This window comes from Monodon monoceros, unplaced genomic scaffold, assembly GCF_005190385.1.
Source record: "Monodon monoceros isolate NGI ecotype Baffin Bay Population unplaced genomic scaffold, NGI_Narwhal_1 Super_Scaffold_20, whole genome shotgun sequence".
NCBI lineage: Eukaryota > Metazoa > Chordata > Mammalia > Artiodactyla > Monodontidae > Monodon > Monodon monoceros.
Genome location: NW_021703777.1, coordinates 72,328,179 through 72,345,132, shown reverse-complemented (window position 1 = coordinate 72,345,132; position 16,954 = coordinate 72,328,179). Strand labels below are relative to the sequence as shown.

General features: G+C 42.9%; 1 protein-coding gene across 26 annotated transcripts in view; it reads right to left on the bottom strand.

Annotated features, from left to right (window-relative positions):
- Positions 1 to 16,954, bottom strand: part of APBB2 (amyloid beta precursor protein binding family B member 2) — a 374,271-nt gene that overhangs the window by 32,232 nt on the left and 325,085 nt on the right. Inside the window, exon 1 of one of the 26 annotated variants that reach the window (XM_029235036.1) lies at positions 649 to 713. The exons of 24 other annotated variants lie outside the window; for them this stretch is intronic. Coding sequence is in view for 1 of the 2 variants with exons in the window: in XM_029235029.1 (XP_029090862.1) it covers positions 14,765 to 15,095 (331 nt within the window). In the remaining variant the exon portion in view is untranslated. Of the gene's footprint in view, positions 1 to 648; positions 714 to 13,137; positions 15,096 to 16,954 lie in introns of those variants that run through there. One more of the 26 variants, XM_029235029.1, reaches the window with a different exon arrangement.

Here is a 16,954-nt window from a genome sequence, read left to right as displayed (position 1 = left end):
AAAAACAAAAAAACCCAAACCAAAAATCTACTTTTTTTTTTTCAGTGCCAAGAACAAGCACGTGATAAGTTGGCAGCTTTTCTACCTTTTGGGAATTTGAGACATTTGCGTGGAAGTCCACCAATACTGTAAGTCATCCAACTAAAATTATTTGAAACCGCACAGTCTTTCTACACCAAAGGATATTGCTTTTAATTCAAAAATCGGATTACCAAGATCCTGCAATATTTTTCACTCCTAATGTAGACAAGAGGACATAAACGTGGATTCATCAGAGGGCATGTGAGATGAATGCACTCATTTGCTCAATCATAACACTGGACACAACAGAAATGCCCAGGGTGGACCATCTGAACAGCCCACCCCTGAACAGCTTCCTGCCACCCCGGTAAATTGCATCAAAAGACTCCTCCACCTTCCCTCCATTTCATACAATACTCATCCTTCCCTCCAGCAAGGCAGAAAGACCCCTCCTCAGCCCTCCCGGCCGCCCCGAACCTCGCAAAGCACTGACTCCGGGGAAGGGAGGATGCAGCCTTTGTCCCGCGGGTCGGGTCTCCCGGGCGCAAGCTCGGGCGCCCACCCCGCCAGTTACCTCTGCGCTCACCTGCAGACAAAGGCGCGCCGCACCATCCCCACGCCCCTCACCTTGGCCTCCCGGGCGGCCCCGGGGCTGGGCGAGGGTGCCGCCCCCGTGCCGGGGACGAGACCAGGTTGCGGGCACCAGCCACCCCGGAGCGGTCACTCACACCAGCTGCTGTGCGTTCCTTCCGTCTCAAGTTGAAGCAAGTGCAATCCGCGCCTCCCCACGCACGGCCCGCCCGCCGCCGCAGCCCATTGGCTGCTGGAGAGGCACGTGGTCCGCCCCCGCTCCCCGCCCGTCCCCGCCCACCGCTCACTCCCCTGCCAGGTGCCCCCGGCCAGATGCTCCCAGCCGCTGGGGCCACGGCCAAGGTGAGCAAAAGAGAGGGGCAGAGTACCCCCATACTGTGCCGAATGTTTCCCTTTTGGGACTTCCAGGACTTTGAAACTTCATCCTAATCCCACCTCTTTAAAAAGCTGACATGCCGGGCCTGGGTTTCCGGTTTCTCTTAACGACCTGCCTGATCGATGCCAGGGAGACAGGCTGTCCTGCAACCCATAGCCAGAAAGCCTCTGCAATATTACAACTAAGCAGAAGCAAACTGTAGTTTAATCAATCAGGCAGCAAGTTTTGAACTGAGCTGAAAGCAGTTTTTACAGATTCCTTGACAGTTTACACGAAGCCCATAACAGTGGTTCACCCCTCCACACCTTCCCTATCCCGGCCTCTCGTAAGGCACCTTTTGTTCACTGTTGACTTAAAGCCAGGATGGCACCCCAACACTGTCATCTAGCTGGGAGCTTCCTCCCTCCCGCACATACTTGGAAGCAGAAAAGTGTCCCCTTGGCTAAACAACAGCATTTAAGTAAGAGTGCTGGCCAGCCACTGGCCAACACAGTTCTGAAAGGAAAACCCAAGGTCTCTTACTGACCATATTTTTTGTGTACTGAAAGTACTTCCTTTTCCTGATTATTTCTGGGCAAGAATAAGTTATTCGAGCGATTACAAAATGAAACAGGCAGGGAACATCAGCCATGTTTTCTGCCAAATTCAAAGTTCCATCCCTCCTTTTATAAGGAAAGGAACAGAAAATACAAAATATACATGGAAAATCAAGGGAGTATGTAACTAAAAGGCCTTGTCTGGGTTTAGTAAAACATACCACAGATATACTGGAAGTTCTTTTTTAATGTTCCTGTTTTAAAAGAGGATTAAACATCTCACTCATTCAACATTTATTAAGCTCTTCCTAAGTGCCATGCTCTGTGCTGACAATTTTATATTAGGCTTTTCTGGATAGCGACTGTTTTTCACGGGGGGCATGATTTAATTCACGGTGTATTGAATATATGACCAGTAATACCTGAGTGATTTAGCAGAACTGTTTACAACGAACTGCTCTGGCAACCGCAGCTGTTTGGAACACAGCCAATACTAGAAGTGGGCATGGGAGTGGGCTTGAGTCTTGGGGTTCAGCAGGGGTTCAACAGGTGTCACCTAGTCTGGAGACATGAACTGACTTCACCGGACTGCACCTGTCACCTTGTCAGAGGGCACCTTTCCTTCCTTACACATAATTCTAGTCAGTTTGGTTATCGGCTTCTCTGCCTACAGCCAAGGGGAAGCCACAAATCAGATGGGGCTGCCAGGTGCCCACTGGTGACAGCACAGTATGACAGCCAAGGGTCTGCTGGCAGGGATGACAAGACCTGCCAACTCTACCTCCTCCTGCTGTCTCAAACTCACCCCCTCTCTCCGACTCCAGTGTCACCACCTAGTGCCAAGCCCCCGGCTCCTCCCATCGGGATGGTCGTAATAGTCTTCTCGGAGTCTCCCTGTTTTCACTCTTGTCCCTGACCGGCTATTCTCACTGCAGCCACACACATGACCCTTTAGAAAAAGAAATCACAAATCCGAGCATCCACGCTCCTGCTTGCAAACTCTACAATGGCTTCCTGTTAGTTGGAAATAAAGTCCATAATCATTTTCGGGGTATCTGAGGCCTCCTGGGACCTGGTCCCTATTTTCACTCTAGTCATTGCTGCAACCACATTCCCTCCTCTTTCTGTCTGCTCCAGCCTCCTCTCCTTCCAGTTTCTGGAACACGCCCAGCTACTTCCCACCCCAGAGCCTTTGCACCAACTGTCCCCTACCCCTGAGATGCTCTTCACTGCACTACTCACCTGGCTAATCTGTCTCATCCTTCAGATCTTAGTTTACTTACCTCCTTGCGAAAAATCTTCCTAACAGTACCACCCATCCCACAACCTCAAGCATCCGGACTCTTCCTGCACAGTCCCCGTCTTCTTCATTTTCTGTTGAGTTTTATAAACTTATAGTGGGGTTTGGTTTTGTTCCTGAATAGTAAAGAATTCAGCCTTGGCCGAAAAGAGGTCTGGCTCTTGCCATCGGCTTCTGGGAGGTAATCTTTAAGACATGGAATGTCATACCTGATATGAGTGTTTTTGTTTACCTGGGGGTCTCGGGTCACGCCAGATAGTCTAACAATGTGATTTAGGGTAGGGGCTTTGGGTCATTTGGCCTTAGTTCCACCTCTTGTGGGGCTAGAGACATAGCTCAGCCACATGGATGGTCAACCATGTCCATGTGATGGAGCCCCCATAAGAAGTCTGGACACCAAGGCTCAGATGAACTTCCCTTGTTGGCAAATACTCTGTGCACACTGTCACACATCAGTGCTGGGAAGGCTATGCTGTCCATGAGCCCACGGGGAGAGGACAACGGAAGTTCCTTATGTGGCTCTCTCCTGGTCTTGCCCTATGTCCCTCTTCTCTTGGCTGAGTTTAATCCGTACCCTTGAGCTGTGAGTGAGCTCTGTGACTCCTTCTAGCAGATTATCGAATCTAAGAGTGGTTTTGTGGGCTGTTCCTCATATTTTCAGCAGCGAGCACATTTCCTGACACACAGTAAGTGCTTAATACGTTTAATAATCAAATTTAATAAATTACAATTTCTTATGGGTACTTTTGAAATGAGCACATAATCAGCATGTAATGCCTTAACAGTTTAAGGAATAGATGTCCATTTCGCCAACTCCTACTTCTGAGTCAAGGTCCAGATCAAACGTCGTCTTTTCCCTGAAGCCTTTCCCCACTCCCTAGGGCTTGCCATCCTTGCCTGTGTTTTCTGGCCCATTGCTCTGCTTTCAGAGCAGTCGGTGGTATTGAAATGTCTCTTCTTGAGAAAGAGTTATGTTAGATCAACTGTGAGTCCCTAGCACTGGGCATGGTGCTTACACAGAGCAGGTATACAAAAGGTGTTTGCAGAATAAAGGCAATTTTTAAAAAAAGGATTTGGTTTATTGAAAGATAGGTTCAGTTATCTGTGAAATCCTGGTACATATTACAGCTCATTCCCTGAAAAATAAGGTAGCTGTTACTGTAGTAACTCTGTATTATAATGGTGTTCTACTCTATTATTTTCTTTTTTTCTTTCTAAAAATAAAAATGTTCCTCAAAATTATTAACCACATTAAAAACCTGACATGCTTTAAATAAAAATATGAAAGCAGATCACCAAACTTTTAAGCACCTGACTCCCTAATTAGAGTGAAATATTAGTTTATTTACATAATACATTAAGAAAAAAAAAATCCAAGCCCTAATCTTATTCTCCTCTGTACAAACCTAACTGAAAATTCAAACAGCACACCAATAACCTATGGTGTCCGCAAGTAGCACAGAAAAATCAATTTTCTTTCCTTCAGGCCTGTATTTAAACTGGATACTAACGCTATGATGCGCAACAGCCATAATCCAATTTCAATTTATTTGATTAGATGAGTATAAACATTAAATAAGAAACTAATGGGATTGTCGTAACAATGTTCATGCTGTTAACTCACTATAGGCAAAGCATTGTAATTTGCTCCTAGAAAAATGTGCTGCTAGAAAATATATAAATATGGATTTGAACAATCCTTAAATTCCATACACAAAGATCCTTACATTGCCTCACCCAAAGATAAAAGCAGCTTTGAACTTGGAGGCCACTTGAAACTCCCCCTGAATTTAGGATAAGGAAAGCTCCGAACGACTCCTTGAACATTTGAGCTTTTTGGTTTTTTTTTTAAACACTCCTTCGTATCACAATGCAGCATCACTGAGGATATCAAAGCAGCACCCACATTGGTGGTTCTTACATTATAATGTTCATAATAATTGTTAAAATGAAGATGCCCGGGCTCACTCCAAGAGAGTGATTCAGAAGGTCTGGCTGGAGTGACCCCTTGCTCTTTTCACAAAAGCACCCAGAGGATTGGGAGGCAGGTGGCCTGTGAACTGTACACTGAGAAACTGTTTCCAGAGAAGGGGACAGGAATTCTGTGTGGGTGAAGGAAGTCAAATGACACAGATAAAGACAATGGACAATGCAATGCTGTAGCACTTTCTGTGTCCCCCACTGGACTCTGAGCTCCTGGGAGCTCAACCATGCCTTTTTTGGTTTTGTGTCTTTGGGCCCAGGTCAGCACCGAGCACTTACTAAATTAAGTTCATTTGTAGCAAAGTGGCATGCACCCATGCTCTCACCTCCAGGGACATCAAGTGAATTAACCAGGGTGCATTTCTGAGGGTCATACATAATCCTAACAAGGTTATCAACAGAGCAGGGGGGTGTTTGGGCAGGGCCTAGATCAGTGCCTTTCAAACGTCAGTGTGCAAATGCATCCTCTGAGGACTTGTTAGAATGCCAATTCCAATTCAGTAGGTTTGGGGCGGGGCCTGCATTTCTAAAAAGCTCCCAGGAGATGCCGACGCTCTAGTCCAAAGACTCCACTTTCAGAGGCAAGAATCCAGAGGTAACTTAGCCAAACATGGCCACAATGATAAAGAAACAGCAAAAAAGAATGCAACCCTCAGATCTACAATGAACCTGGCAATGAAAGCCAAGGAGTGGTGGACCAAGAGTAATATTTCCCAACTTATTTTAAAGGACTGTGTACTTGATAGTTGCTCTTGGAAGAATCCATAACGTGCATTTGTAAAGGAAAAGCCCCACTGCCCCACAAAACATCAGATGCAGCAGAAGACTTGCTTGCACTTACACAAGGGTGTGACCTCTATTCTAAAAGACCTCCAGGTTTTACTACAGTATCTCTTTTAACTCAGCTCTAGAGAACATTTTTTTTTTTTTTTGCGGTACGCGGGCCTCTCACTGTTGTGGCCTCTCCCGTTGCGGAGCACAGGCTCCGGACACGCAGGCTCAGCAGCCATGGCTCACGGGCCCAGCCGCTCCGCGGCATGTGGGATCTTCCCGGACCGGGACACGAACCCGTATCCCCTACATTGGCAGGCGGACTCTCAACCACTGCGCCACCAGTGAAGCCCTACCTAGCCCATTTTCTTTATGCAATATTCAGCAGATGGAACCTCCTACTAGACAAAAGACAGTGGGCAACTCCCCGGCACTCAGTGTACTTTAAAGATACTTGACTTATCCCTCCTCCCCCCACCCCGGGCCCCCCTCCCCGCCTGACAGTTCTCACGTTGCCAACTGCTCCGTGGTGGGCAGTGAGCACAAACCGTTACCCTCGAGGATTCAGGATCCTAACAGAACCGACACAACACTCAATTCTTAAAATGCGTCTGCTCAACCATCTTCCTTCTCAGCCCCAGGGCTTGCTCTCTCTGGGACACAGAACTGCAAGGTGGCGCAGGGGCAATGAAAGCAGGAGGATGAAGACACCCCCAGACTGTCCTCATGCTCACTCAGCAGGGACACTGGAGGGCCAAGGGAAATGCATGTTCGCCATGCATTTCCATGATTAAAATGAGAGAAAAATCATGTTTGTGTTTTGCATTAGAAACTCTACCTTAAATTGATACTAAATCCATGGCTGGGAAGGTGGGGCAGGGGTAACAGGGTAGGAGCTGGTAGAGTGAAGCCAAGAGAAGTTCTTGAAATAAATTATGTTTTCCTTCATCTCGAGCCCACCACTGCTCTGGTTTATGTCCCTATAGTTTTGTCTTTTCCTAAATATCACATACATGGAATCATATCATATAGAGCTTCTGAATCTTGCTTTTATCACTTAGCATAATTTTGGGGCAGGAAAGGATAAATTTTATTATAAGGCCCAACGTCTTTTTTCTAACTTTCTTTTTTTAACTTCCAGTTTTATTGAGATATAGCTGACATACAGCACTGTGTAAGTTTAAGGTGTATAGCATAATGATTTGACATATACATCATGAAATGAGTACCACAGTAAGCCTCATACAGATACAAAATTAAAGAGATAGAAAAAAATTTTTCCGTGATGAGAACTCTCAGGATCTACTCTCTTAACAGCTTTCATATATGACACAGAGCAGTGTTAATTTATCATGTTGTACATTACACCCCTAGCACTTATTTATTTATCCTATAACTGGAAGTTTGTATGTTTTGACTGCCTTCATCCAATTCCCCCCTCCCTACTCCTCCACCTCTGATCTCTTTTTCCTATGAGTTTGTTCGTTGGTTTTTGAAGTATAATTGACCTACCACACTATGTTAGTTCCTGTTATACAACATAGTGATTAGATATTTCTATATATTTCAAAGTGTTCACCAGGATAAGTCTAGTTACAATATGTCACCACACAAAGATATTACATAGTTATTGACTATACTCCCCACACTGTACATTTCATACCCCCCAACTCATTTATTTTGCAACTGGAAGTTTGTACCTCTTAATCTCCCACACCTACTTCTTCCCCACCCTCCACACTCCTCTCCCCTGAGGCAACCACCTGTTTGTTCTCTGTATCTATAACTCTGTTTCTGTTTGGTTATGTTTGTTCATTTGTTTTGTTTTTTAGATTCCACATATAAATAAAATCATTCGGTATTTGTCTCTGTCTACTTATTTCATTTAGCATAATACCCTCTAGGTACATCCATGTTGTCACAAATGGCGAGATTTCATTCTTTTTCATGACTCATACTCCTTTGTATGCATATATATGCACCATATCTTCTTTTTAAATTTTATTTATTTATTTTTGGCTGCGTTGGGTCTTCATTGCTGCACGCGGGCTTTCTCTAGTTGTGGCGAGCGGGGGCTACTCTCCGTTGCGGTGCATGGGCTTCTCATTGCGGTGGCTTCTCTTGTTGCGGAGCATGGGCTCTAGGTGCGCGGGCTTCAGTAGTTGTGGCTCACGGGCTCTAGAGCACAGGCTCAGTAGTTGTGGCGCACGGGCTTAGTTGCTCCGCAGCATGTGGGATTTTCCTGGACCAGGGCTCAAACCCGTGTCCCCTGCATTGGCAGGCGGATTCTTAACCACTGCACCACCAGAGAAGTCCACACCATATCTTCTTAATCCATTCATCAACTGATAGACACGTAGGTTGCTTTCATATCTTGACTATTGTAAATAATGCTGCAACAAACACAGCAGTGCATATATCTTTTCTGATTAGTGTTTTGTTTTCTTCAGATAAATACCCAGGAGTGGAACTGCTAGATCATAGGTTAGTTCTATTTTTAATTTCTTTAGGAATTTCCATACTGTTTTCCATAGCTGCTGCACCAATTTACATTCCCACCAACAGTGCAAATGGTTCCCTTTTCTCGAAATCCTTGCCAACACTTGTTATTTGTTGTCTTTTTGATAACAGCCATTCTGACAGCTATGAGGTGATATCTCACTGTGGTTTTGATTTGCATTTCCCTGATGATTAGTGATGCTGAGCACCTTTCCATGCACTTGTTGGGCATTTGTATGTCTTCTTTGGAGAAAAGTCTATTTAAGTCCTCTGCCCATTTTTAAATTGGACTGTTTTTTTGCTATTGAGTTATAGAAATTATTTGTATATTTTGGATATTAACCTGTTATCAGATATATTGTTTGCAAATATTCCCATTCAGTAGGTGGCCTTTATTTTGTTGACAGTTTCCTTTACTGCGCAAAAACTTTTTAGTTTGATTTAGTCCCACTTGTTTATTTTTGCCTTTGTTCTCCTGGCCTGAGGAGACATATCCAAAAAAAAAAAAAATGACTAAGACCAATGTTAGTGAGCTTACTGCCTATGTTTTCTTCTAGAAGTTTTATGGTTTTATGTCTTACATTTAAGCTTTAATATAGTTTGCAGTTATTTTTGTACATGGTGTGAGAGAGTAGTCTATTTTGATTTTTTTGCATGTAGCTGTCCAGTTTTCCCAACACCATTTATTGAAGAGGCTGTCTTTGCCCCACTGTATATTCTTGCCTCCTTTGTCATTGATTAACTGCCCATATAAGTATGGGTTCATTTCTGGGCACTCTATGCTGTTCCATTGATCTATGTTTCTGTTTTTTGTGCTAGTACTGTTTTGATTACTGTAGCTTTGTAGTATAGTTTGAAACTAGGGAGCATGATATTTCCAGCTTTGTTCTTCTTTCTCAAGATTGTTTTGGCTATTAAGCGTCTTTTGTGTTTCCATATAAATTTTAGAATTATTTGTTCTAGTTGTGTGAAAAATGCCATTGGTATTTTCATAGGTATTGTACTGAATCTGTATTTGCCTTGGGTAGAATAGTCATTTTAACAATATTAAGTTTCCAATCCATGAACACAGTATACCTTTCCATTTGTTTGTGTTGTCTTCAATTTCTTTCATCAGTGTCTTACAGTTTTCCAAATACAGGCCTTCTGCCTCCTTAGTCAGATTTACTCCTAGATATTTTATATTTTTTGATGCAATTGTAAGAGGGGTTGTTTTCTTTATTCCTCTTTCTGATAGTTTGTTGTTAGTGTATAGAAATGCAACAGATTTCTGTATATTAATTTTGTATCCTGCAACTTTACTGAATTCATTGATAAGCTCTAGCAGGTATCTGGTGGCATCTTTAGGATTTTCTATGTATAGTATCATGTCATCTGCAAACAGTGAGTTTTACTTCTTTCTTTCTAATTTGGATTCCTTTTATTTCTTTTTCTTGTCCAATTGCTATAGCTAGGACTTCCAATACTATGTTGAATAAAAGTGGCATGGAGTGAGCATCCTCCTCTTGTTCCTGCCCTTAGAGGACATGCTTTCAGCTTTTCACTGTTGAATATGATGTTAGCTGTAGGCTTGCCATCTATAGCCTTCGTTATGTTGAGGTATGTTCCTTCTATGCCCGCTTTATGCAGAGTTTTTATCATAAACTGATGTTGAATTTTGTCAAAAGCTTTTTCTATATCTATTGAGATGATCATATGATTTTTATTCCTCAGTTTGTTAATGTGGTATATCACATTGATTGATTTGCAGATACTGAACCATCCTTGCATCCCTTGGACAAATCCCACTTGATCATGGTGTATGATTCTTTTAATGTATTGTTGAATTTGGTTTGCTAATAATTTGTTGAGAATTTTGCATCTATGTTTATCAGTGATGTTGGCCTGCAATTTTCTTCTTTTGTGATATCTTTGTTTGATTTTGATATTAGGGTGAGGCTGGACTTAGCATAATTGTTGAGTGTATCAGTGGTTCATTCCTTTTCATTGTTGAGAATTTCATGTATGGATATACCATTGTTTGTTTATTGATCTACCAGTTGATGGGTATTTGTGTTGTTTCCAGTTTGGGGCAATTATGAATAAGACTGATAATAAGAAAACAAACAACCCAGTTTTTTTAAATGGTCAAAAAATTTAGACATACACTTCATCAGAGAAGACAAAACCAGAGAAAACCAGAAGGTTTTCATAAGCACAAAAAGATAATCCATATAATTATTTGTTAGAAAAGTGCAGATTAAAACTATGAGTTACCACTTCACACATTTTAGAATGCTAAAATAACAAAAGCCCACAAGCAAACAAAAACTTGGCAATACCAAGCGCTGGTGGGGATGCTGAGCAACTAGGACTCCCTGACACTGCTGGTGGGGATACAAAGTGGTACAGTGACTTCAAAATGCAGTTTGGCAGTTTCTTATAAAATTAAGTATGCCATTGCCATGCAACCCAGCAATCTCACTCCTCGGTATTTACCCAAAAGAAGTGAAAACTTATGTTCTTACAAAAACTTGTATGTGAATGTTTATAGCAACTTTATTTATGGTTCATGATTAACTTCCCTTTTAAGATGTATAGGCAATTGGGGCTTCCCTGGTGGCGCAGTGGTTGAGAATCCGCCTGTCAATGTGGGAGACACGGGTTTGAGCCCTGGTCTGGGAAGATCCCACATGCCACGGAGCAACTAAGCCTGTGTGTCACAACTACTGAGCCTGCGCTCTTAGAGCCTGCGAGCCACAACTACTGAAGCCCGTGCTCCTAGAGCCCATGCTCCACAATGAGAAGCCATGGCAATGAGAAGCCCGCGCACTGCAACGAAGAGTAGCCACTGCTCACAACTAGAGAAAGCGCACACGAAGCAATGAAGACCCAACGCAGCCAAAAATAAATAAATTAATTAATTTAAAAAAAGATGTATAGGCAATTGTCTTTTGATGGGTTTCCTAAAACTCCTTTGGTTTATTTTAGTTTTCCAAAGTTCACAGACCTGGGCATCTCAGTGATCTTTTAAAAATAATTAAAAGATTACAAAATAGAACCAACCACCTACTTCCTTGGTGGTCACGAACTTCTATTCTTAGGAGCTCGCTGTTGAGTCTTCATCCTAGAGGAGAGTTTAAACAGGAGCTCACCTTGTTATTGCCACTTCCAGAGCCAGGAAGCATAAAAAGAAACAAGGTGGCATTCTGACCCCTAACTGTTCTTAACCTTGACTCCCTCCTTCACCCCACTTTGCTCATCCCCCAAAGAGATACCAGCTACATCAGGGGCGTATGGAAAGTAAAGCAGATAAAATGTGCCAGCATTCTGATCCTTCAATGTTGAGTTTAAATAAAAACATCATTTATAATTGCTAATATTTGTCTTATCTTCATGTTCAACTGGAAGCTCCTAATTGGGAAGGACTGTGGCTTTTTGGGTCAATTCTGGTACATCACTGAGCATAGGTGTATTTGTTTTTAATAAAAAAAGCTTTATTGCAACACAGCCACACCCATTCATTTATATCTTGTCTACGGGTACTTTTGCCTAACAGTGGTAAAGTTGACTAGTTGAGACAGAGACAGAACGACCCATACAACCTAATGTATTTATTGTCTGGCCTTTTATAGAAGAAGTTTGCTGACTCTTGATCCAAGAGAATGGCCCATTTAATCATTCGATTAATATGAATTGTTAGTGTACTATTTGTACAGCATTGTATAGCTACAAATTACTAACATTTGTGTAGCATTTTATATCTTCAGGTATGAACAAACATCTGCTCATATCAATCATTTCGTTACAGAATCCCATTAGCCCTATTAAATCGGCTATTACTATTATCACCATCTCCCTTTACAGACAAAATAGGCTCGGAAAGAATGAATGAACTTATTTATAAGCGGTGAAGCCAGAACTGGAACCTATCTCGTTTCTCCAAATCTTCTGCTCTCATCACAAATAAATAAAATGTAATTAAATAAAAATACAGCACACACAGCAAGCTGATTAGTTAGTAGACAAGCTAAGATCACCTTGGACTTTCATCTGCTTAATGCTCCACTGAACTCTTTCAATTAAAGTAACTTCCACACAAAGTTCACATGTCCTCTGAGATGATGTCCCCACTTACCCTTATTACTGACACTTTTAGAGATCGCTTAACCTACCAAAAACCGCTCTTTGTTACAAACTCTATTCCTTGTATACATATCAGTTAATTATATTCATTAATTATCAGAGTTGACTCAGGTTTTATGGGAACGAAAGCTTAGGCAATTTCTGGGGACTTCTTTAAGAAAATGAATACAAAAATATCTTCCTTTTGCAAATTTTACAAAAACCACGTGCACTTCTCAATAGGCCCCCTCCCCAGGGCCTTGAAAGGGGCCCTACATTTTAAGCTTCATTATCATAATAGTAAATCCTCCTCTGTGTATTATCTTTCCCCCTAAAGAAAGGAAACTCGTATAATCCAGGTTGAGTTCCTAGCAAAGAGCGGAGCCTTCTGACTGAGCAGACTAGTCATTTAAATCTGCCACCCCCATCACTTTTTCTTAAAGCCACAAAACTGAAAGCACTACGCCTATTCTCAGCAAATTCTCCCTTCAGCCTAGAGCAGTGGTTTTCTAAGTGTGGTCCGTGGATGAAATTAGCCTCACTTGGGAACTTGTTGCTACTGAATCAGAAATTGTGAGGATGGGACTCAGCCGTCCTTGTGTTTACAGAGACCTACAGCTCATTCTGATGAGTACTCAAGTTTGAGCATCACTGCCTATTAGGCCATACATTCCACTTTCTCCACTCATGTGGAAAATTTTTTGATGGAAAGAGAGGAGACTATATCATTGAAGCAAGTTCATAATTTCTCTTTAAGAACAGAACAATCGGGCTTCCCTGGTGGCGCAGTGGTTGAGAGTCCGCCTGTCGACGCAGGGGACACGGGTTCGTGCCCCGGTCCGGGAAGATCCCACATGCCGCGGAGCGGCTGGGCCCGTGAGCCATGGCCGCTGAGCCTGTGCGTCCGGAGCCTGTACTCCGCAACGGGAGAGGCCACAGCAGTGAGAGGCCCGTGTACCAGAAAAAACAAAAACAAAAACAAAAAAACCCCCAAACAATCTAATCATCAATTTTAACAGTAAGTGTTCCTAGTTTTAGAATTTTGGAAACTACGACATGTGAGATGCGTCAGGATTAACCAGGAGGAGAGAAGCAAATGCTCACAGCTCAAAGTCCACTTTGATGACTTCTGAGTGCACTGATGATAAATTTAAATGAATTCATGACTTATTAACTGAGTGGTGGAAAATGTATATTTAAACACTCCTGATACAGTCAGAAGACTGAATCAGTAATTCCAAACTCTGAATCATCTTAGAAGTTGAAGGAACTTCCCACAAAAGACCCAAATTACTTACCTCAAGCAAAATTCCTTATTTTCAAAGAGTAGGAGTTGGACCAAATTGGTCCTTTTAACCACCAATGAGCCATTTTATTATTTTAACCACCAAGGACCCCTTATTTTAATATATATTTCTTATACAAATAACAAGCTAGCTTGATTTGTCCCCATGCCACTTTTCTCTGTTAATCAAAGGTATACTTAGCCACTACTCATAACTTCTGATCAGCATGAGCTAACCAATGCTGCCACCCTGAGCTGATGTATTTTCATTCCCGCCAGAAGCAAAGACCCTTACCGTTTTAGTTGGCCCGCTTATTTTGCACAAATGCGTAGTTTTCCCTTTGCCCTCTCCTCACCTACAAAATGCAAATAATAAAACCTGCCTCCTAACGCTCTTATTAAGAATTAAAATTTAAAAAACAAAACAAACAAAACCAGATATAATGTGATTAGCACCGCCTCTGGTGGATGGTGGGCACCCAGATATGGCAGTTGTGCTTCCCATGATTATGAATCAGGCTGTTAGAAATCTTGAAATGGGCTCTCTAGTGCACACCTGTGATCCCCTTTTCTGTAAAACACCACACCACCCCAACCTATGTGGCAGCAGCAGACCCCCGGGTGACATCTTGTATGAAGTGACCTGGCCAGTCAGTCTGACCAGGATGGGCACCTGGTCTATGCTGGGTATGAGTCTCTTCCCTTAGGAATTTGAAATTGAGAGACTACACTCCAAGACTGGCTGGAAAAGAAATGTACGGGGTCATTTTCTACCATAAGAACTAAGAAGCAGAGACGAGAACAAAGCCAGGAATAGAGGTGAAAGATAGAAGTGATCCTGATACTACTTCAGACCCTGTTCTGTCCTCTTGGCCATCCCCCTGCCTCAGGGTTCCAGAAGACACCCTAATCGTCTTTTGCTTAAGATCACTCAAATCATTTTCTGTTGCCTGTGATCAATGATCTTTCACCCCACCCCACACTGTGGTGGAACCCCATGAGGACTGAGGTCAGTTCCAACTTGGTGATGTATGACCCCAAAAGCAGTCACTGGCTGTGAGGATGGCTGTTCCTCTGCACGCGTCATGCAGCCACATCTTCCAGTATGTGGGAGTCAAAAAGGAAGGGGGCCCTTAGGCAAGACATACATTGTAAATTCAGACTAATTAGAGTCGAAGATACCAGCCCATTCAAAGCCTCCGTACATAGAAGGAGAGATTGAGTGAAAAGGGTTTCATGCTGGAGTCTGTCACCCACCAGCCGTGGCATCCTGGTTAACTCACTTCACCTCCTGAGTCTCAGTTTCCTCCAGAGTTTCCTCTGAGGTCTATGAAACAATGATGACAATAGCAACAGCAACAATAATAATGACAGTAAATGTTTACATAGTCTATCGGTCGGGGCACAATGATGAACACAACAACTGCTCTAAATATTTGAAGCAGATGGAATTTAATGGAATTGGTGACATGGGTGATGGAAGAGTTGAAAAGCAAACAGGAGACAGGGAGGCACTCAGAGATCAGCAACAGCAGGAAACTGAAGGGCCCAAGGAGGTGGAGGCTACCCAGCAGAGTCACAGCCACGGCGGCCTGTGCAGAGGAGGCTGGAGCCCTGAGGAGACACAGCCTGGAGGTAAAGAGAGGGGAGAGGAACCATGGCTTCCCTTCCTCCTGCTTTCACCGCTTCCAGTGGCCAAACCCAGGCAGAGGCTGGAAACACAGCCTGCAGGGGCAGAGCCCAGCAGGGGAGGTCGGGAATGGAACTGAGGGCAAAAGGACCAGGGCTCTCACTATGTATGTGCCAGACACTGCTCTCAGCTCCTACCAAGAGTAACCCAGTTACTCCTAGGCGGTAGGCAATGTAATTCTCTGATGAGGAAACAGAGGTGCTGAGGGGGTTACATAACTTGCCCAAGGACACATAAATACTTGGTGAAAGGGCTGGGATTCAAATCTTAAAAATCCATTTTAGGGCTTCCCTGGTGGCGCAGTGGTTGAGAGTCCGCCTGCCGATGCAGGGGACACGGGTTCGTGCCCCGGTCCGGGAAGATCCCACATGCCGCGGAGCGGCTGGGCCCGTGAGCCATGGCTGCTGAGACTGCGCGTCCGGACCCTGTGCTCCGCGACGGGAGAGGCCACAACAGTGAGAGGCCCGCGTACCGCAAAAAAAAAAAAAAAAAAATCCATTTTATTCCTTCCGGTGGTGTGGCAAACAAAAACAAAAGGCCACATTGTTGCCAGCACTATGTGTCTGTTGTTAGACAATGCAAATGTTTTAAAGATTTAATATTCAAACACTGTATTTATGCTGTTTTACCCACAAATGAATGTACGGGGTGTTCTTGGTCCTTTTGAGCACTGTAAACTGCTCCATGCCGGGAGCTGCTACAAACTCGGAGCCCTCCTGATTCACAATCAGGTACTGAAAACAAGTTTTCCCATTGCATGCATGGTCACAGCACTCTAGAACAATTCTCTCCTTCCTTTCTTCCTTCAATAGATATTTATCAAGAAATCACCAAATTTCAGACATGTTGGGTAAGTACTGAGAGTATTCGATATTTGACCCCCTCTTTTTTTTCAGTTTTTACCTTTCCTGTATCAAAGTTATTGTTAACCAATGACTCTGGGGAAAGCCAACTGTGTAAGGGCCTAGATGAAGTAATAATTCCAATAATTACTTGTTCAATACTCATGCTGTGTCATGCCCATGTCCTATTCCATGGCCATGGCAGACATGACTAACAGATCACAGAACCCCTCACCCAATCCTGGATCTGGTTTCCTGGCTCTTCTCCACCCAGCATTTCAGGCCCTTCATGTCATGAGAGCCAAGATGGTGAATAACCCCTACTTACTAACCTAGCATTAGCATAAACATTTCCTAAAAATAAGGCAAATGTCTAAAGGGACTGCTTTATAAACAAACTAGGCTAGAATTTTAGATTCTGAAGGCAGACAATGAAGTATGTAAAACCACAAAAGCGTTTGAGAAAAAAATTGGCTTTGGTATTTCTTTCTTTAAACTTTTGCATTAGTTTCCTTGCCAATTACATAACTGTTTACTCTTCTTCACAGCCTTAATGTTGTGAAGGCTTATTACCTATGGTACTTATCACTAAACACCAATATTTAGTAAATACTAAAATTTATTGGAATTCATGTACACTAACATATCAGGTTCTATATACTACTTTAGAAATGGAAAAATATGAGGTCACCCCACTATGCACATCTGTATTTCTTGAAAGGAACAAAATGCAAATGAATACGCACTACATTACCTTCAAGCTTAACTGGCAGAGAGAAAAAACTTTCAAGTGTCTAAAAATGTAGGTACCACATCATGTTATACATCATTTTGGAGGAAGACATAGTACTCTGGCAATAAACTGCTCATCCCTGAAATGAAATAACCCTTCTAGGAAAGGATGATTAATTATTTAATAAACATTGTGTATTTTTAGATTCACTAAGAAAAATAAA